The sequence below is a fragment of the Carassius auratus genome, unplaced genomic scaffold (assembly GCF_003368295.1).
Source record: "Carassius auratus strain Wakin unplaced genomic scaffold, ASM336829v1 scaf_tig00215316, whole genome shotgun sequence".
NCBI lineage: Eukaryota > Metazoa > Chordata > Actinopteri > Cypriniformes > Cyprinidae > Carassius > Carassius auratus.
The window spans coordinates 263,848-287,146 of record NW_020528035.1 but is presented as its reverse complement, the minus strand read 5'-3'; the positions used below and the strand labels follow the sequence as shown (position 1 = coordinate 287,146).

The 23,299-nt window shown below is 36.4% G+C and overlaps 1 protein-coding gene across 1 annotated transcript; it reads left to right on the top strand.

Annotated features, from left to right (window-relative positions):
• On the top strand, window positions 1-23,193 carry arhgap31 (Rho GTPase activating protein 31). The gene is made up of 12 exons (XM_026260023.1): window positions 1-581; window positions 6,965-7,067; window positions 7,203-7,347; window positions 7,979-8,061; window positions 10,351-10,458; window positions 10,792-10,934; window positions 13,819-14,026; window positions 14,185-14,309; window positions 15,130-15,189; window positions 17,112-17,849; window positions 18,407-18,531; window positions 20,030-23,193. Exons 1-12 carry the CDS (start codon window positions 482-484, stop codon window positions 22,250-22,252), a joined length of 4,161 nt encoding a protein of 1,386 aa, XP_026115808.1. The 5' UTR covers window positions 1-481; the 3' UTR covers window positions 22,253-23,193.
• The last annotated feature ends 106 nt before the right edge of the window (window positions 23,194-23,299 follow it).

The following is a 23,299-nucleotide window of genomic DNA, read 5'->3' as shown; positions in this document are numbered from 1 at the left end:
CTTTGCAAGAAGTTCTGACATTTCAAGCCTCCACTCAACAGCAGCATGATGACCTCCTGAACAACGTGGAGCAAAAAGCATAGATAGATAGATAGATAGATAGATAGATGAAACTGTCTTCTTGATGGGACAGAGGCTTTGTGTCACAAACTTTTGCATCAGACGCAACACAGACTCTCACCTCACGGTCTGTACAAGGGCAGGAGGGAGGAGAGACCCTGATGATGAAGTGACGTTGGGCGTGTACCGCGCTCCAGAATTCTTCGCCCACACCAGCTCTTTGGTTGCTCGGTCAAGATGTGAGCGGATGATTTCTTTTGTTTAACACCGTGGACTTCCTGATTTGGGGGTTTTCTTTTGTGTTTTTATTTTTTATTTTTACTACTTTACTTTTTGACCCACTTCCCATTTCATACGTTGTGGTGCCAATGGTTGATTTGAAGGTGTATTTGCTCTGACCTGGATAAGTTACTGAAGCCTGATGAAGAATAAGGCTGCTAAGCTGAAGTCCAAAAGGAAAGGAAGTGAAAATGCATTCGGCTGTGACTTGACTGAACATCTGCAGACTTCAGGACAAGACGGTAAATTCCTCTTTTCCATACTCACTCCTCCTCTTGCCATTCATATAACGGTTTCCCCTTCTTTAAAAGCCCCAGCAGTCATAATAAGTTTACTTTATTACGAACCCACACCAGAGCAGCAGCCTGGGCCTCTGCGTAAACATTAGCTATGTGTAATAAACCAACACCCATTTCCAGTGCTGCTTGGGTGATGGGTCTATGTTTTTTGTGATATTGAAACAGAAGATACTTTATGTAACTTTTGAGTCCTTGCTGTGGATGCTTATCCTCTTGCTTAAAACGTGTTACTTTAACTCTTAGGTGTTGTCTAACAAATTTCCATTTGGAAATAAATCTGAATGTAATCTTAGCCTGACTAGTAATGTAGCGCTTTGATTTACCAAATACACATGAAGCCTTAAAAAGAAAATCAAGAGCAGAGGAAATGTTCAGAGGAAGAGGAAGGGGGAAAAGAGGAGGAGAAAAGGGGAGGACTAGATTTTAAAGATGTACTGTTCATGGTAAATGCTGACATACTGTTTATGAAATATCATTAAAAAAGGAAGGAGCCCATTTAAGGTAACTAAAAAGTAACAGTTCGTCTCAAAGTGAGTGTTTTTTTTTTGTGTATCACAATAAATTCAGTATTTTGATAAACAATTGTTCCAAATATAAATTCCAAAGTGTGTTAAGATTATGAATTTTGATGTATATGAACCGCAACAGCATGTGGATCATATCTTTATGGAGCTTTTCAACTCCATACCCTAAGCCTTACCATTACAAGAGACTAACACAATACTGATCTCAAAACAGTGTGATGTCACCCATAGTTTGACAAATCCATGTGACTTAACAAAGTTCATCTGATGCCTCTAACTGTGAAACAGGCTTTTGTTTTAGATCCTGTATGCTCATGTTTGTTATCATTGAAACAGACAGAATTACCATAAATGCTCTCAAAATATTTTTCACAAAGAATTTGATTCGTTTCCTACTGAAGTAAAATTATATTATTTTTAAATATCCTAATCCTGTTTTTTTTTTTTTTTTTTTTTTTTTTTTTTTTTTTACTAAGAAGACAGTTTTTTAACAATTACTTTTAAGTTTTACATAATTCTTTATTTTGACAAATCAGTTATATAAAAATAAACAATTGATTCCCCTTCTAGGGAATGCCACGCTGCACCCCTAGGGGGCACACTGGGAAATGCAGCCTGAATGACTGGTGTCTGAAGCACGTGTGAAACAATGGAAATCTATTGGTCCAACTGGGCCATGATGTCATAGGCGGGGTGCCTGGGAGTATAAAAGGGCACCCACTGAATATGTCATCCTCTTTCCTGTCTTCAGGAGCCGTTTGTTTGAAGTGCGTGTGATAGACCAGGGTGGGGGAGCATTCTGAAGAGTGTGTGCCTCCGTGTCCGAGGTTTCTGACACTTGAGGACACACACGATCTGTGTGTCATGTGTCTTGGTTGGGAGCTTGCACGTTCAGTACTAGAGGGCTCTGAATTCATTGTGAACTCATTGTGAGTGTCTCCAATGAAAAGCTCCATTCGCAGTTGTCCCTCTTCTCAAGTGATAAGTTTGCATCTCGCAGTTTGGGTCCTGCAGCTGCTGCCGAGGCATGGCACGGATCACGGGATTCGCAGCCTAGGACACACAGTCTATGTGTTATGTGTCTTAGTCAGGGGCTTGTGAGTGTTTCCACTGAGAAGCTCTATTTGTGTTAGTCCCTCTTCTTGAGTGATGAGTGACAAGTGCTTAATTCACGCTGTTCTCGAGTTACTGCGAAGACTAGGATTATAAGGTTAAGATGCTCATTTGGGTTATCGATCCTGTATATAGCGCTTGAGTCGAGCAACACCTGAGGGAATGTATGCCTCCATGTTTGGATTCTAACACTTGAGGGCATATTTTGTGATTGTCTGGGGGAAGAGCACGTGTGTCTAGACTCGCGGTGATCACTTTGATCTGCTGGATCTGCACAGCCTCTCTAAATGGGTTGTCAGATGAAGTGTGAATACGGATTCATTTCAGCCTCATCCTGCAAGTTCCTTCCTGTATTAAGCTTGACGGGTTTAGGAGTGGGCTGCCTCCCCAGACTTCTGGGTATTTTTAAGTGGGCGGTCCCTCTAAATCCCACTTAGTGAGTTTGGGCTGAGTACACTGCTCCCCCTCACCATGGTTTAAGTGAGCAGTCCCTGCTAAGGGTGTACCTGTCTGTGAAAGGTTATGCTCCAAATCAAACTTACTTTGATCTGGAATGTGGTGGCCTGAGGGCAGCTATGTTCTAGCCTGAATTGGGTTCCCCTTGGCACAAGCTTTCTCAAGTAAGTGCTTAAGTCTTTGTCCTGTCTTCAGCCTTAAATGAAGGTCTTTTCCCAATGGTGTTTTTCCAATGGCTTACATCAGGCTTTGATCTCGGACTGATGATGTTTATGTCTTCATTCTTAGTGAATCATTTACTCATTGTGGGCTCCTGGTCAATGACACGGTGCTTCGCTAACCTATCACAGGACTGACACAGATTGGGGGCCTCCTTAGTATAGCCAACTGAGGTTGGTTATATTACAGCCATTGTTACGGCAGGATGGGCTTACTTTAATACAGCTATCTGAGGCTAGCTGTGTCTTACTGGCAGTTGCGGTGAGCCCTCTCCTGTAGTGACCAACTTTCCTAGATCCTAGCTATCTTACGAGGATACGAGGATAGTTTTGTGATAGCTCAGTGATTGCTCCCCTGCCTTGGGTTTTAAGTGCGATCTCTTGAGCCCTTTCCTAGACAGCACTATCTCCCCTGCTAGGTTTGTAAATAAATAGTATGTTGATGGTTATTCTGGTCTGCAAACATTCATAAGACCTTTAGAACATAGCTATCCTCAGATAGCTGTGTTCTAGTTCAGCAGCTATTTCTCCTTACCCGGATTTAAGTAGCTATCTTTGAGCTCCTCTAGAGGCTTTCTAGTTAGTCTCTTCAGTGGTCTTGTGTATCCAGGCTTATATGGCTCACATAGAATAGCTATCTGGGGATGTTGCGCTCTTAACTTGGGTGGGATGTTCCCCTTGATCTAATCAGGTTCCCCATTTCTACCAAGTTGTGTGAGCAGCCAGTGGCACAGTGGCATGGCCCCTTTCTGAGGAAAGGGTTGGTGTATGTCTGTTGCTTCCTAGGTGGTCCCCCATCAGTTGGACAGGCATGCCCCTTGGCACGGCATAGTTGGACTTTGTTCCCCAATGTGCCCCCTAGGGGGTGAAGAGTGGAGTTCACTAGAAGGAGAACATTTCAGTTTATGTATGTAACCATGATTCCCAGAAAGGGAACGAGACAGCTAAATGCATGACGTATTCAGCAGGTGCCTGTTTTGGGCACCCCGCTTATGACATCATGGACCAGTTGGACCAATAGATTCAGAGACCGATCATGCTGGATGCATTTCCCAATGTTCCCCCTAGGGCATTATATGAACATTAACGCCATTGTGTGATATCTAACCGTGTTTCCAAAAGCACTTTCAGGAGTTGTAAAGTCAGAATACATTTTGAATAAATTCACCATGCTGAAAGGCTTGCTTATTCCATGCATTTCTAACACAGTTTTGCATGCTAAAGAAGCCATGTGTAGACAACAAACCAATCCACATGAAGAATGGCATACAAAACAAATGATAGTGTTTTCAGCGAGACATTCATGTCGGATGTCAGCATTTTACTAAACTAAATAACTGGAAAACATTGGAAAACATCACTGCCGGCAAGTAGAAATGAGAGCTTTTCTTCATCTCAGAGAACAATAATTCATTCATCCATCCTGTTGGAGGTCTATACTGCGTCCCAAGCAGAATTTCTGAATAGCAAATTATCTGGGTTTTCCCTAAATCCCCCATTTTTTTATTCTACTTTCTTTAAAAACGTTTCTTTAATATTTTTTGTTTTGTTTAATTTTCTTTAAAAAAAATTATGCTTTTGCTGAAGGATGTATTGTATTGTGTATGCTGTGTATGTAAGGAGTTTAAATTACTCAAGAATGATCTCGCTGTAGTTACATCTGATTGATAATGAAAAGTGCTTTATGAAAGTTATTTTATATAAATCTCTTTGATACATTCAGATGAAATGTTGTGCTTCAGCTTTTAGATAAAAGTAGATTAATAAGGGTAGACTTCATCAGATTCTGGATGGTTTATTGGTTCAGAGGAGCTGACTGCTAATGTTTTGGTTACACTTTATTTGGTAACACTTTTATTTTAAGGTGACCATGTTACACGTTACATGTACTTATAATAACAATAAATGATGCATAGTTACATGCAAGTAATCCTAACCCTAACCATATAGAAAGTACATGTAGTTAATTAATATTAGTCAGTAATTAATATGTATAATTACACTGTAACAACAACACCTAAAACTAAAGTGTAACCCTTTATTTTACAGTATGTGTACTTACAGTGTTTTACCTAATAAAATACTGGGTAGTATAAGGTAACTACATGAGGTAGGGTTAGGTTTAGGGTAAAGTTTAGGATTAGTAACTAATTATTTCCCAGTTACTTGTATATTAAGTAGATAATATGTACATGCAGCACAGGACTGAAAAATAACATGCTACCAATTTTCTTTTTCTTTTTTTCCTATGACGAGAGGGCTATTTCATTACTTTATATTATTAGGAATATATTTTTTATAGTGAAGCACTTGTATTAGCCTACTTTTATTTTTTTTTGCAAATGGATTATGACTCAGTGGTGCCTGGTAATTTAGAATTGAGATTAGTACTCTGTTTACTATACATGTCCACATCTACCATGCAAGATAAAAACACTTTCTGAAATATAGAAACATGTAATGAAAGCAAAATGTTATTGACCATCTCCAATAAAATACTAATATTAAGTATCCACTGTGGCTTAGTGTTTAGTGCACATGCTGTGATATATGGTGCTGAAGTAGGCAAGATGAGTTATGAGGCTTGCATAATTTATGATCATGTATCCTCCCCCCTTTTTCTCATTATTTCCTATGTGTTGCTCAAGTGTTGCAGTCCAACAACAAAAAGGCCATCAGTTAATTTGAAAATAATAGTAATAAAATAATAATAATTTATAATATTAAAAATGGGTGAAATTTAATTAAACGGTGGCTAAGAATTACTCTTCCATTCTCTTCCAAAAGAGTTCCACACAAAATAGAACCCTCCAACCCCCTAAACAAATATATTTCTCCAAAAAAATAAAAAATAAAGTAATCACAAATATCTGTGTTTGTCCATACAGTGAAAATCAATAGGGTCTTAAAGTTTCATTGTCCAAAAAGAACACAAGGGTAACCCATAATTTGTACAGCTACAATGGTTTCTGAATCAATAAAATGACTTTGTTTGATGAACAGGCCAATATTCGATTATTTACTTTAAAATCTTTTCAAATGACACTGCATTGATACAATCAAACCTCATTGGTCCTTACAAGCTGTAATGTCATGACACAACTCTACCAGAGAAACTACTGACATCACCATGTTTGGTTAGGGAAATAAGCTGATTGGAAAATGGGTAGATGGATGGATGTAAAGTATACCATATACAGTTAGGCCCTAAGCTGAAATAGTCCATTTTCCTTTGTTTCCTTCAATTTCAAGGCATGGAATGCAATTTCTTCTTATGCTTTCTATGATAGAAAGTATTTTAAAGTGATAAACATCAGGGTTAACAATATATAGGCTGTTGTGAAATACCTTAAAAACGGTAGACATAAACCTAGACATAAACCTAGACATAAATAAAGAAATCTAAAGCTTAAAGATATCATGGCTGAAGGTATGGTAAGGAAGTGATGAAGCTGGGTGGGAACTTTCCAAAGGCCTTTTAGAATAAGAGGAAGTGTCATAAGTAATACCAGCTGCAAGGCCTGGGTGTGTCAGGTTTCCTCTGAAACAAACAAACCATTTTTAACTTCCTGCCCTGGCCTACCTTCTCCACAATAAGCGGCCTGACAGGATAAAGGAAGGACGGTGTAATAGTACTGTAGTCTACATGAAACACTACTGTTGCAAAGAGAGAACAGAAATGTACTGTATATATGTATATATTTTTTTTTTTTTTTTTTTTTTTTTTTTTACTCAGTCATTAAACAATCATTTACAAGAATAGTTTATAATTCACTCAGCCTCATGCTTTTTTTTTTTTTACATTTAAGCAATTATTCAGTGCACAATACATATGTGCTACTTCTATGCTATTACACTACATAAAGTATATACTGCTAAATATAATTGATTCTAATACTTAGAATCAATAGTAATAGTATTGTATTTTTTTACACTTATGTTTCATTTTGGGTGAATTGTTATTTTAATAAATGAATCTTTATTGACAAATTTGTCCTTTTGTTTGTGTGTCTAGTTCCTTATGTTCTGAAGACGTGTGCAGAGTTCATAGAGAAACATGGGATTGTGGATGGAATTTACAGACTCTCAGGAATCACATCCAACATTCAAAAACTCAGGTGGGCCCATTTTTACTCAAAATATCAAACATACAATAGTGTTGCATGATGGGAAATGTTTCCTATAATACCTGAACTTGTCTTGCTTGAATCATTTATTTGTAGTAATGTGTGTATCTATGTGTGTGCATACAGACAAGAGTTTTGCTCTGAATCCTGTCCCGACCTCACAAAAGAAGTGTATCTTCAGGATATCCACTGCGTGGGCTCTTTATGTAAGCTGTACTTCAGAGAGCTTCCCAACCCGCTCCTCACCTATGAACTCTACAAGAAATTTACAGTAAGTTTGTAAGATATAAAAGGGATGGGCTAGACTACAATAGCAGAATAAAAGACTGCACATAATACAATAGCCTAGCATTTAAAATAAAAAGCTACTTTTTTAAATAGTACATTTTTAATCCCCCCTCAGAATATTTGGATATTCAATTATTTTACTACAGATTTAATTATAATCTTACTAAGACATATTATTGGGATATATACACACACATATATATATATATATATATATATATATATATATATATATATATATATATATATATATATATATATATATATATATATATATATAAATAGTAACAACTGGTATTTATATGCATTTTATGTAAGTAGTCTGTTATACTGTTATAAAGATCTCACATTTTGGTCATATAAATATCAGCATCTGCACCGAACTGCACATTTAAATATGTTTGAGCCTCTGTAGTTGTACAAATAATAGTAAACAAGTTTAAGATGATCTCCATCTGGACCACTACAACCACTTCCAAGCTTAAGACAGTTATTAGCTTCCAAGTAATCTGTAGTGATCATAGTGATCCTTTGACATACAACAAAAACATTAAAACAAAATGTACCCATGGATCCAGGAATTAACAATCCTCCATTTGTATTTTCATTCAAAGGATGCAATGTCAGTTAAAGATGAGCAGGAGCAACTCCAAAACATCAGGAGTGTCATAAAAGAACTTCCTGTTTCACACTTGAGGTACAGCTAACCCTATCTATCTATCTATCTATCTATCTATCTATCTATCTATCTATCTATCTATCTATCTATCTATCTATCTATCTATCTATCTATCTATCTATCTATCTATCTATCTATCTATCTATCTATCTATCTATCTATCTATCTATTAAGAGCACATGCACACCCCTCAAAAACAGTGCTTTCATTCTCTTGTCAAACTAACAGATGTTAGAACACATGTTCATGCTGACCACAAGCTATGCTTCCAACCACAGGTCGAGAGCTCTAGTTCCAACCACACAACACATGCTGTTAGCAAATGTTCATTGGAACTGTGATTTCAGAAAAAAAATGATGGAAACGATGGAACTTTTCAACAGTTTATAGTTGGATCGTGACGCTTTGGGGAAATTAACCCCTGAACGAATCATACACAAATGAGTCTGATCCAGTTCCGCAGGGGAAGATTATTACTGTATAATGACTTACATCAGGAAAAGTTACCTTATGACTGAAAACTTGGAAAAAAAGACATTTGAACTACTTTCATGGTGCTTGCTTGAAAGCTCTATTCATTGTAACTGCATTGGAAAGAGTGATCAGTACATTTTCCACAGAAAAAATATGTCATAGAAATTTAGAATTTACAATAAGGTGTTATATTATTTAACTCAAATTAAAAATGAACAATACTTCAACTGAACTAACATGAATATTTTTTTTTTAAATAACATTAACAAAGGTTAATGAATGCTGTAAAAATAAATAGCTCATTGTTCGTTTGTCATTTGTTCAATTAATTAAAAAAATTATTATACAATTAACAAAAGCAAAAAGGCCTCTAAAGCCATATTCGCAGGGGATTAGTATTACCTGTTGACCTCTCGTCATTTGTAATAGTTGCCGAGGTTGTCTATGATCTTAAACCCTTGCAAATTAGCCATCTGTAATTTGTAAAGTAAAAATTCCCCTCCAAATGACCTACCATATTTCGCAAAACACAGAGGTCCTGTGATAATATTAGCCCTGTGTGAATCAGCATCTCTGTAATTTGGCCTGGATTTGGTGGGGTCATAAATCATTTTTTTAAGGTTTTTGTTTCTCGTGCACCTTTTTATCCATCTTTCGTGAAGAATGGAGGCTGCACTGGAGTGTTTTGATAGTATTTTGGGTGCTGGGTCATATTGCTATACAGGACGGTTCTAGAACTTTATCCACAGGGGGGCTGAGCCCTCAGACAGACCATTAGATACAAAGATAAAAAATAACCTAATTTAACTGAAGTAAATATACACAAATATCCAATACAGCTACAGAAGTTACTTAATTAAGAGCTGCAAGTGATTCTCTCTTTTTCTTTTATTGTTTGATTAACATTATTCAAATAAGAAATGCATGGGTTCGTTATTTGATATTTTATAGTATCTGATATTTTCTTAACAATTCACTTTAGTTGTAACCAACAGTTTTTGTCGATACTTGTCAAGACTTGTCGTTCTTAATTTTGAACGAATTTGCTCAAGACCTGTGAAAGAACTCAGTTTGGTATTTGCTTGTTGTCTGAGTGAAGGCTTTCTTTGTGTGCTCGCTTCAGATGTGTGCGCGCACAGAAACGATCTGTGACAGCAAGCGATTACCGTATTGAGGTATCTTTTGTTGCTGTCTTGTGCATGGATAGCTTAAAATCACTTAAATGTTTAAACTAACAAGCTTTAAAACACATGAGAGAATGATAAACTTTCTTGAGGAAGCATCAGGCCTGATCGTTCAGATAGTTTTATGGGGGCTGATACAACAGATGGGGGGCTGAAACCCACCTTTAAAGGGTCTAGAACCACCCCTGTCGCTATACACCATTCAACTATACAATTTGCAAAAAGAGAAAAGAGCGAAAACAAAAAGAATGATTAGATGGAGATAGATGTAACATTCATATCTGGACGTTTAGTTTGTAAAATCACAGGCTTCACTTGTCCCGTGTGAATGTACCACACAAAACTCAGATGTGGGGGGATGGCTAATTTCTAAATCACACAAGGTGCCCAGATAATACTAATCCTGTGCGAATAGGGATTAACACTAGCTTGCTTTATACTTTTTCTATTCTATCTGTTTCTTTTTATTTATTATTTATTAAAAAAACTTGCTATGTGTACTAACTGAGACTTGTTATAGCACTTGCGTATCATTGCTCTTTTGTTGATTTTGATTGCTTCCATTATCCTCATTTGTAAGTCAATTAGGATAAAAGTGTCTGTTCTGTCTAGCTCTGATCTATCTATCTATATATTTATCTATCTATAGAACTCTGGAATACCTCACCAAACATTTGACACATTTAGCTACCCTCAGTCACCAAACCAACATGCATGCTCGCAATCTTGCCCTGGTGTGGGCTCCAAATCTACTTCGGTGAGTTTTGCAACGGTGTTACTTTTAGTCATGTAATTGGTTATTTTAGTCATATGATTGTACTGTACATATGGTTATACTGTATGTGAAGTCTACAGTGAACTTGCAAAAGGTTAAATTATATACAACTGTACAGCTTTTATATTAAAATTACATTTTATATTAAAAATGATCATGCTATTATTATACTGTACTTATCTGTTGCTGATTATTGATGATGAATGGGATATTTTATTTAAAGGCATTCATGCTACATGCTATAATTCCTCACAAAAAGTGATTATTTTATCTACCCCCATAAATTTTCAAAGTGCTCTTTTTGTTTTGGTATAGCTCCAAGGAGGTAGAGGTGCCCTCCTGCAATGGTGATATAGCATTTCTGGAGGTGCGAGTCCAGCAGTCAGTTGTGGAGTTCATTCTCAACCACACTGAGCAAATCTTCAACCAGGATGGTCAGCCATCCAAGCCCAGAGAAGGTACGGCTTTCATTAAAGTAGCTGGAGCAATGTAGTCACAGTAAACAGACAATGCACTTTATCTCTCAATAAACTCAGTGGTTGGTAAAGATGCCAGATGTTGTTTAGCCATAAAAACTTTATTGAAAAGTGTAGTCTGTAATTTTTCAATGACCAGGAAAATAGTAGTAAGAAGAGTTTTAATTTTTAATGTACACCATCTGGGCATATTCTGTAACCACACTGTACAAATCAAAATAGAATATACAGTTATAGGAAATTAAAGATTATTAAGGTGAATTAGCATACAGTTGAGCAGAGTGTAGCTCATGCTCAGTGGAAAGCCATCTAGTCTTACAAAGTTTGTGATGATTTGATCAGGGGACGTGTGTTTGGTCTAACCCAGCCCTAAAGCTCCTGCATTAGGCCCTGCTTTTATACTCATGTTCCTTTTTAGATATCTGCCAAGGACTGTGGTGACCAGAAATGAAATATGCAATATAAGTATGAAAGCAAGCCAAATTCTTAACTGCTATACAATAAAAAATTTCCTCTGGGACTTTGCATGAATTAATAATAACTTGAAAATTAGTTTGACTGTACTATTCGTGACAGCTGTGATGATAAAGTCCGGAAATGGGTCTTAGAACTGAAGTAGGGTGTATACAATAGCATGAGATCTGTAGCCAAAAATGTAACAACAAAACAATAGGCATGTTACATACAAAAAAAAAACAAACAAACAAAAAAACGGTTAATGTCCGCACACATGCAAACTTGTTGATCACAGTGTTGAAGGTGTATTCAGTACATTTCCACTCAATGTGTTTAGATTTTATATATATATATATATATATATATATATATATATATATATATATATATATATATATATATATATATATATATATATATATATATACTGCATGATGAAAACAATTTGAACTAATACTAAAACTTTTTTTTATTTTATTTTTTTATAAAACTGAAAAATATTCATGAATTAGAAGTGAAATAAGTTGTTGAAGTACGTTGAAGCACTGACATTTCTAACTGTTAATATATTAAAACTTAAATGGTAAATTACAAAACTATTTCCAAAAAAGTAAGGACATTTGTGTAAGAATAAGAATAAAACCAAGAAACTGTGATTTGTTCATTTTCTTTCACATTTATTTACTGTAAATGGTAAAGTTAAATACAAAGAAACAAAACAGAATGGGACAGAGTCAAAACAAAAGTGAAAAGATTATACATTTTTTAATGTTAAACTCTTTTGAAACATTCCACAGTAATCTGTGAATTCGTAATTGGTGAGGGTATCATGATTGGGTAACAAAAAACAAAAAAAACCTGCACCCATCAAAATCTCAGTCTTTGCAAGCAAATATGTGTTGTGGCATATCCACTTTGTGCCAAACTTAATGAGAACCATTGAAAAATATTTCTCAATGCAAGACTGCAAAGAATTTAGGTCTTTCACCATCTACCCTACCATATGGAATCTGACAAAATCTCAGTCCATATAGGGAAAGGCAGGAAACCTCTGTTGAATGTGTGTAACCTTCAAACCATCAGATGGCAGTGCATGAAAAACCATCATGCTACAGTGTTAAATATAGCCATGTTGGCTCAGGAGTACTTCAGAAAACCATTGCCACTTAACACAGTCCATTTTGCACCAAGAAAGGCAATTGTGAGCTCTGTTAGGGAAGGAGAAAGCAGTACATCAATTCTACCCAGAGAAGCTGTCAAGTTCTCTGGGCCCAAGCTCATGTCAGATGGTCTGAAAGCCAGTGTAAATGTATGCTGTGGTCAGACGAGTTTACGCTTCAGTTTGTATTTGACATTGAGATCTACATGTCAAAGACAGAGACCATCCAAACTTTTATCAGGTGCACAAGCCAACATCTGTCATATAGTAGCTCCAGAACATAAGTTTCCACGGCTTGGATGACTTGCATATTACAGGGACATATGCTGCCATCAAAATGACATCTTTTCCTGGAAAGTCCATAGTTATTAAAGTGAGGCAATGCCAAGTTTCATTCTGCAAATGGAACAACAGTGTGGTTTCGTAGACACAGAGTGAATGCACTTGCCTGCCTACAGTTTAGATCTGTTTTTTATTAAAAATATATGGTTGTGTCATGAAAAGGAGAATAAGACAATGATGACCACAGACTGCTGAGCAGCTGAAGTCTTGTATCAAGCAAAATTGGCCAAATATTCCACTTGCAAATTTGCAGTTCAAAAGTGATTAAAAAGTTTTGATGTGAACGCAGTTGTATAAAATGCCTCCGTCCGAACTTTTTTGGAGTGTTTTAGCCATTAAAATGTATATATTATGTATAATGTATATATTTACAAAATAAAATTAAGTTGGTCAGTGGAGAGGTTTTTATTTTTATAGTTAAACAGTGGTTTAACAGAATTAACAAATCACAGATTTCAGTTGGGGTTGTAAAACGGATAAAAATAAACTAATACAAAGGCGAATACACAACAAAATTACTAAAAGTCTAACTAAAATTAAAATGAAGACTGAAAATATAAAACAGAAATATTAATAAAAAGTTTATAAAGTATATGAATAATACTAAAATAGCACTGAATGAAAATACATTAAGAAACATGAGCCATTTGAAATGTGATATTTTTAGGTTTTTTTATATATAATTTTTTAGGCTCCTATGTGTAGGTTCAGTCATTTCACTTTAATGGCAATGAATAGGTTTCTTTATAACATAGACATAGGAGCCTGAGAAAAATACAAATCTTAGAAGAAAATTTCAAATGCAACTCTTCATATACTGATGGAATGAGGTTTTGGTCTCTTTTAGTGATGCAAGTGTATTTTACTCTAAAGACATGATACATCTAACTTGTTTGTATGGTTTTGTAGGCCCTAGCTTGGCCTGTGGGGAGAAGTATGCCACCTTGCCTGCCAGCACGCAGTGTGGGCCCATGAAGCTCATGAGTCTCGAAGAGGCGCAGGCTCGCTCTCTCAGTCCCAACCACCCAGCAATGAGAGAGAGGCAAAGAGAGAACAGCCTTCCAGATACCAGCACTGCTGCAATGTATCATACAGTAATAGATCTGTCTGACAGCAGGTGTGATTTATGCAAACCTACATACACTCAATATTTAATCCAGTATTGCTTGACCCAGAAAACAACATATGTAAAACACTTTTAAATTTTATTTCCTTTTTTACATTTCAATATTTTCATTACTCCGTCAAACATGCATTAACCATCTCACAATATAGAAGAAAATTCTCAGGGAAATCTAAGAAGTGGAAGTCCATCTTCAGTCTTGGACGATCTGTAATCGACTCTAAAGGGAAACTGAGTCGCAATGGGAGTGTGTTTATGAGAGCCCAAAATCCCTCAGGTAAGAAAGAGACAGAGACAGAAAGAAACTTTCAATCGTCTAGAAACAAAAGTTCTAAAAAAAGTGAAAACCAAATGATATCACGATATTTGGGGCCACCTAATGTACATCAAAATACTAATAGCACAATGTTGCTCTATATGTCTGATGAAAGCACTATAGATGGTCAAAGCATCATGAAGTTCAAACTCTATTTTCACCTAGAGAATGAATATTGCTGAAGGTAAAACACTGAATGACTGTCATTTAATGAAATGCATTTCAGGTTGGCAGTTTTCCGCAAAAACTGAAAAAAAAAATAAAAATAATAATAATAATAATAATATATATATATTTTTTTCTGTTTTTGCGGAAAACTGCCAACCTGAAATGCATTTCATTAAATGACAGTCATTCAGTGTTTTACCTTTTTAAATAGTATTTTTACTTGTTGCTAGAGTTAGAATACATGACGCATATTTTAAAAAGGCATCACCATAATAATGATGAATTACAGAAAGTTAAAAGCAAAAAAATAAAGTAACATTTCGGGTTATGTCTAAAGAAATTAAATACACTATTATTTACAATAATCTTTTTACTTTGTATGAATGTTTTTGACATTGGGAAAATAAATATATTTTATTAATATTACATAAAATTGAAGTTTGAACCAAAACACTAACTACAATTTGAGAAAAACTAATAGATTTTACTGTAACACATTACAGTATTATACTTTTAGTTTAATCCAAAGTATCTTTTTTTTCAGTGCAGAGTAAAGAAGAATAACAAATAGTGTGCCAAGTTTTATGTTTGTTTTCTCTTTTTTTTTTTACAGAAAAACCTGCTATAAGGCCATCCAAAAGCATGGACTCTCTCTGTTCCTTTCAGGCAGCAGGTGGGGCTAGATCTCCATATCTACACTATACTTTCTATACTATGCTATAATTTTGCAGTTGGTGCTTTTTCATCTTTTTTTCCTAAAAAGATTTAAAACAATTATAATATATAATTAATTTTTACAAGAACATGTTTAAATGTCCTTCTCAAAGAATTAGCATATTGTGATAAAAGTTCATTAAACTACAATACAGTATATTTTAGATTCATTGCACACCAACTGAAATATTTCAGGTCTTTTATTGTTTTAATACTGATGATTTTGGCATACAGCTCATGAAAACCCAAAAATCTAAAAAAATTAGCATATTTCATCCGACCAATAAAAGAAAATTGTTTTTAATACAAAAAAAGTCAACCTTCAAATAATTATGTTCAGTTAAGCACTCAATACTTGGTCGGGAATCCTTTTGCAGAAATGACTGCTTCAATGCGGCGTGGAATGGAGGCAATCAGCCTGTGGCACTGCTGAGGTGTTATGGAGGCCCAGGATGCTTTGATAGCGGCCTTAAGCTCATCCAGTGTTGGGTTTTGCATCTCTCAACTTTCTCTTCACAATATCCCACAGATTCTCTATGGGGTTCAGGTCAGGAGAGTTGGCAGGCCAATTGAGCACAGTAACACCATGGTCAGTAAACCATTTACCAGTGGTTTTGGCACTGTGAGCAGGTGCCAGGTCGTACTGAAAAACTAAATCTTCATCTCCAGAAAGCTTTTCAGCAGATGGAAGCATGAAGTGCTCCAAAATCTCCTGATAACTAACGGCATTGACCCTGCCCTTGATAAAACACAGTGGACCAACACCAGCAGCTGACATGGCACCCCAGACCATCACTGACTGTGGGTACTTGACACTGGACTTCAGGCATTTTGGCATTTCCTTCTCCCCAGTCTTCTTCCAGGCTCTGGCACCTTGATTTCCGAATGACATGCAAAATTTGCTTTCATCCGAAAAAAGTACTTTGGACCAGTGAGCAACAGTCCAGTGCTGCTTCTCTTTAGCCCATTTCCTGCACACGCCTGTGCACGGTGGCTCTGGATGTTTCTACTCCAGACCACTGCTTCCGCAGGTCCCCCAAGGTCTGGAATCGGTCCTTCTCCACAATCTTCCTCAGGGTCCGGTCACCTCTTCTCGTTGTGCAGTGTTTTTTTGCCACACTTTTTCCTTCCCACAGACTTCCCACTGAGGTGCCTTGATACAGCACTCTGGGAACAGCCTATCCATTCAGAAATTTATTTCTGTGTCTTACCCTCTCGCTTGAGGGTGTCAATGATGGCCTTCTGGACAGCAGTCAGGTCGGCAGTCTTACCCATGATTGCGGTTTTGAGTAATGAACCAGGCTGGGAGTTTTTAAAAGCCTCAGGAATCTTTTGCAGGTGTTTAGAGTTAATTAGTTGATTCAGATGATTAGGTTAATAGCTCGTTTAGAGAACCTTTTCATGATATGCTAATTTTTTCAGATAGGAATTTTGGGTTTTCATGAGCTGTATGCCCAAATCATCAGTATTAAAACAATAAAAGACCTGAAATATTTCAGTTGGTGTGCAATGAATCTAAAATATATGAAAGTTTCATTTTTATCATTACATTATGGAAAATAATGAACTTTAATCACAATATGCTATTTTTTTGAGAAGGACCTGTATATAAAAATATATATCATATTAAAAAAACAACAAATTATTTCTTATAAAAAAAAAATAAAAAAAAACTGCTACATCAACAAATTAAGATATTAGCCTGACACATGGCGAATGGGCAAACATGAAATTACAGAATGTATACAAAATGATTAATTCTACTAAAAATGTTTTATTATTGTTATATCATACAAACACATTCATCTTTGGCTAAAGAGTGAAAATACGTTTGGGGCCACTGTAAATTTGTGGTGTTTTCTCTTTTTCATTCCCATTCAGATGATGACAAAGCACCAACAGAAGGAAGCAACGGTATCTTTATCCCAGTTCTAAAATCCCGAACCCTGGGCTCAGATATTGACTACAATCTGAATGAGAAGGATCAAAAAAGAGAAGGAGCTTCCTCTTCATCTCCAACTTTATCCCCACTGCAGAAAGCTCTTCCAGAACAGCTGAAGGTTTTCAAAGGTGATGAACGCAGTGGCTGCCAGCCCACATCTCCCAAAAACCGCCGGATGTTGTATTCTGGATCTGCCAGCAATGGATCTAGACCGTCTTTTCCAGGCAGCCTGTTTCCGCTGGAGTCATCGCCACGGCACCAGCGAAAGGCCCTCAACATCTCTGAACCTTTCGCAGTGTCTGTACCTTTGCGTGTGTCTGCAGTTATTAACTCTAACAGCACCCCCTGCAGGGCACCAGGGAAAGAGCGGGACAGGGGTTTGGGGGGACTCTTTAAGCCCACTAAGGAGGCTGGGCCTCTGGAACCCCATAGCAGTGAAAGTATTGGCACTGCTGGATTGCGGGTCCCCAGCAGTGGGAACTTTACGTTCACAGACTGGGAGACAGGACTGCCAGGTCACACCAGCAGTACTGGGTACAGAGAGCACCCACTCAGTGACAGCAGTGGAGGCAGCGGATGCAGTATCTATAGCAACAGCAGCTCTTTCCCTGTGGAAAATGAGGATCAGAATGGGGAAAGAGATACTACAGACGTGCTCACTCTGGGGACAGCAAAGAGTATGATCATTGTAGTGTGTCTGTGTGTGTGTGCGAACATGAACATATATTTTAATTCAGGGAGAATTATTTTCAATCTTTTTCTTTTGAAAAAACAAATGTCATATTCTTTCATTATCATATATAATCATATTTACTGAACATTGAGCAATCACGTAAAGTAGAAACTAATTCAAATCAATATTGCATTTGCAGTGTTAAATGTCAACGATACATTTAAAAAAAACAAAGTTAATGACTGACATACTCTTCAATTATCATATATTATCAGATTTTCTGAGCAATCACATAAAGAAGAAGATTATTCAAAACTAAATTTTTGAAGTAATAACATCAAGGTGAAGTGTGTAAGGTTATACTTTGTTTTAAATCAGTTAAATGTGTGTTTGAGCAGGGACTAGATTTATCAGTAATGGCAGATTGGGGGAAGTGTTCAGGAATTACATTATTTTTGGAATTCTGTCTGGTAATGCTTCTGCCACAGAAATCCCACACAGCACCTTTTATTCTCCTACCCTACCTGATAATATTATATTGATTTCTCTGAATCCTTTCAGGCAAGGATGCAGAAGTGAGAGAGCTGATCGCCAGTGTGGAGAATTTTGAACCTGACACTAAAGAAATTAAGGAAGAACCGGAAACTACATCAACTCAACAAGATATGGCAAAATTGGACAAACTGGTATGATTTGAATTAATAAAACACATGGAATTGTACCTCTGTAATTTTAATAAGATTGAAATACTAGTACTACAATGCTTCCCAGTAAGACCCACCTGGAAGCCTCAGAAAATGTCCAAGGGGGCTGCAGAATGACTTAAAACTGAATATATTAAAACTTATATTACATTAAAAGTCGGGAGTGGGTGGCACAATGGCCAAAGAATGGCCTTGAAAGTTAAGAACCACTGTTCTACTAAAACCCAAGGCAAAATATGAAATAGTGATATATATATATATATATATATATATATATATATATAGAGAGAGAGAGAGAGAGAGAGAGAGAGAGAGAGAGAGAGAGAGAGAGAGAGAGAGAGAGTTTGAACTTCATGATGCTTTGGCCATCTATAGGGCTTTCATCAGACATCAAGAGCAATCAAGTGTTTCGTTAGTGACAATTCTATGGGATAACAACCAAAAAAAATAATAAAAAATTAAGTCACTACCAAAATTCCACAAAATGTTTCAGTAGTAGTTTAGATACTTTTGAACCTAGCTCAAAGATGCTAATCAGCGCAGTTCTGAACATTGGCATACATATAAAACCTACATGTTATGGAATAACGCCTAAAATAGTGTGCGTCATATAGAAGAAAAAAGGTGTTCGGTAGTGACGTTCTTTAAAGTTACACACAGATTTTTCAAAAAGTGAACACATTTTCCTCCAAATGATGAGACCTTTATATTCACACATTGGTGCTATGAGAGGAATATTTCCTGATCATAAATTTATGGGTTTAGTTAACATCAGTCTTGGCCAATAGACAAAAAAAATGTAACTTCACATTTTTAAATAATCAAAAATATACTTTACTGGGTACAGAGAGCATACTTATATTGAGAAAAAATGTCAATATAATTTTTGAATTTAGTTGAAAATTTGGGGGTTAGGGTTCTGAACAGACACCTCCTAATTGAAAGGTGAAATTTTTATATATTAAATTTAACAATATTTTAAATATTATTGTGGATTTCAATAGATAATAGAAGGATAGAAGTATAGCATATAATAAACATCTAAGATTTGAATACTTAAATGATTTTTAAATGTGTTTTTTGGTTGTGGGACAGCAGTTTGCACCAATTCTGTAGAATGGCCCATAGATGGTTCTTAACATTCAAGGCCATTCATTGTCCATTGAGCCACCAACCCCCACTTTTAATGTCATATACATTTTAAAAGCAGGGTGTGGGTGGCACTATGGACAATGAAGGGCCTTAAAACAATTAAGAGCCACTGTACTATTACTAACTCCAAAGAAAGAAATATTAAATAATTTTATATATTCTATTCAAGTCCATTCACTCCTAATAGAAATAAAGTCAGAATTTATGAAACTGCAAATACTACTGTCTTGAAAAGACATCATTTTGACCTTGGAAATATTATTGGAACAAATGTCTGTAACCAGAACCCACTTTATTCTAATTTTGGTTCTTTGTTTGTGTTTCATAGGAAGTAATCAAAAAGGTGCCATCATCTGACATGCATCAAAAAGTTTCAGTCACAGAGGCTAAACCAAACATGCCAGATGTACAGGTGAAGCCCAGTTTCACCAAGATTACTGGAAATGAGGACACTTGCAAGCTAAGTGCCCAAGCACAGAGAAGAAGTAGTTTGCCTAACAACACTGCAACGCCAAAGGGACTGTTTATAGACCTTACCAAAAATGTAATGTTTGATCATTCTGGTGCTACTACTTTTAATTCTGTCATGAAGCATTTCCCTGAAAGATTGTTGTCATGTGATGGTAGCTGGAATTACTTGGATAATTATGTTGACAGGACAGACCACAAAAGCCTAGGGTTGCAAACCATAATAACAACCAATCTAGAACTTTCCCCATTTCTACACCTAAAGGAAACAGATATTCTCCAAGATGCAGAGCCATGCAGCGAAGAGGAACTAAGAAAAGGTCCTGATAAGAAAGACAACACTTCCAAAAATGACTTGTCAGATAATTCAAGCAGCTATGCAAAATCGGATGTTCACACGTCTCTTCAGTCTGACACAAAAGAACCATTAGTATCAAAGGACATTTGTGAAAAAGAAAACGAGATTAGTGATGAATCCCAGAAACTTGACTTAGCAGAAAGAATCAAGGGAAGTTTGGAAAGACTCTCGACTTGTCTGAATGAGCATCACCACACACTGGAAAGTTTTTATCAAGATGATGTAGACACATGGGGGAGTCATTTGGGTGGTTTGGATCAGGTTGAACCATGGGAAGACTTGTGTTCTGCCAAGCAGTGGGTAACCAGCCCTCTGCACTCACCAAAACTTGAGGATCACTTACCTACACCAAGAGAGACCATGCCATGTCAAACAATTCACAGCCAAGTTCTTGACATTCCAAAAGTGGATGACTCGCCCAACAGCAAGAAGGCTGAAGCTAAAGAACCAGCTGTGCTTAATGACATTACATCATCTCAAAAAGAGGCTGCTGTGACAGCCTTTGAACTTGGAAACTCTGACTTCCAAAAAGGAAACAAAAATTCAGGCACAGATGTAGCTTGTTTTGCACAAATAATTGAGCATTTTGACAGTGATAACCTCAAGTGTATGGGAGACAAAGATGGCAAAAAACTGGAGATTCCACAGGTTGAGATATTGAAGACATTTACTGATCCAGATGAGACTACTGGGCTGCAAAACATGAGTAAACAGAAACAGAAACGCTCTTCTACATCTCAGAGGTTTCATCGACAAACATCCCATGAGTCCTGCATTGTGGAGAGAAATCAAGAAAACATTAAACCCAAATTCAGGCCATGCTCTCTTAACCTTGATTTAGGACACCAAGGTGTCAGAGACATTTCAAATAGCCAGTATCTGAAAAGTGCAAAACATTCAAATGCACAGGAATGGTTGACTCCTGAAGGCAAGCATGGTAGCTCATCTCTAGAGTTGGAGCTATTCCTCAGTGGCTCCAAGGCCCCTATGAGACGCAACTCAGCACCAGTTAGCGTGTCATCAGTTCGTACTGCATTCATGATCAAAACTTGCAAAGCTAAAGCTGTTCCTGTTATTCCACCAAAAATTCAGTATAGCCACATACCTCATTCTCTACCTGAGGGGAGCACTGATCAAGTCAATAAAAGTACATCTGAAAAGAAACCTGCTAAGAGCAAGTTGGGAAAAGCAGGTTCTGCACTTCCCTTTCAGAAAGTCCACAGGGAGGATGTGCCAAGCAGTGAATCACTATCAGCGTTCCAAAGACAGATTCCTATGAGCGATGCGACATGCAACGAGAATTACAAACCAACCTCCATTCCAGACCTTCCAGTATTGAGAAGGAAGCGATCTGCAAATGGGGACACATTTATGGATCGTCCTAGACCTGAGCGCTCATCGCTTCTTCAGAGATCATCCTTCAGAAATCGTCCAAGACCTCAAAGTCTCATCCTGTTCAGCCCTCCATTTCCAATCATGGACTACCCTCCGGTAGGGGATGATGGTAAACTAGTCCTATCTCCTATTAAAGCCGAATCATCACCATTTGATATCTATTCAAATGAACTAGCAGAAAACCTCAAAACTACTGAGGGGGTAACCTTGCGTAATAAAATGACTTTGCCAAAGAGTGGACAAAGGCTTGAGACCTCAACCAGTTGCTTTTACCAGCCACAAAGGAAGTCAATGATATTCGACAACAGAAGTAACAGGCAAATTGAATGAGATAAGACTGATCAATTACTGGCCATCATGCAATAACTAGCAAACCTCTTGCTTATTAATTGTGACCGTATACCAAGAAACACACAATGATGCTTGGAAATCAAGGTGCAGTTAATCCTGATAATACAGATTTGTAAGTATTAAGCTTTGTGTAAAATGCTGCTGCTAAGGATTTATATCAGATTTTTTCCATATTTGTAAGGAAAACTGAAACATGCCTGGGAAACTCAGCAAGCTCCTACTGTCTATGTAAATACAGACTGTGCAAGCATGTCTCCATTTAAATTGACTTAATTCCCTCTCATGTGGGACTCAAGGTCTTAATGTCTGTTATTACTTTATCATTATTGGAAATATTTTGTTTACAATTGGAGTCATTTATACATTATCTACAAATCCGCATAAGAAAAAACAAAAAGCAGTTTCACAAAATGACAAAACACACACACACACAAAAAAACATCTATTTATTCCATATTGTCTTGTTTTGCCATTTTCATAGTCCATAAAGAATAAAAATCAATTTGTACAAATGTTTAGAGTAAAAGTCCAGTGGTTTAAAGATATTTTAAAGGTCAATGTCCTTGAATAATTCAAATCTTTTTTCAAGCTGGGTTCTCTCTTTTGTAGATAAATTTTTATATATTTTCAAATCTCCTGATTATTTGGTTAATAGAAATGTATATAAAAAAAGATACAGAGGTCTCAAAAAATAAGAATATAAAAAAAAGTCCATGTTTTATATAAACCTTAAAGCAAAGAAGTTTTGACAATGTATTCTGAAGAATGGCAGGGACAAGGATGAAAGATCATTGATGATGACGTTGTCAGCTGTGTATTCAGACAACACTTACCTTGTAAAATGCTCTTTTTGTATTCAATAAAATTGGATTTATCATATGTATGCTATTCTAAACAAAATAATAAAAGTATTTCACATGTAATGTGCACACTGCGACATAAGCATTTCAAATGACAAATGAAGTTATTTCAGTATAGATTTGTTTAAACTTGTAATGTTTTAATAATGCATATTCCTATTTGCTT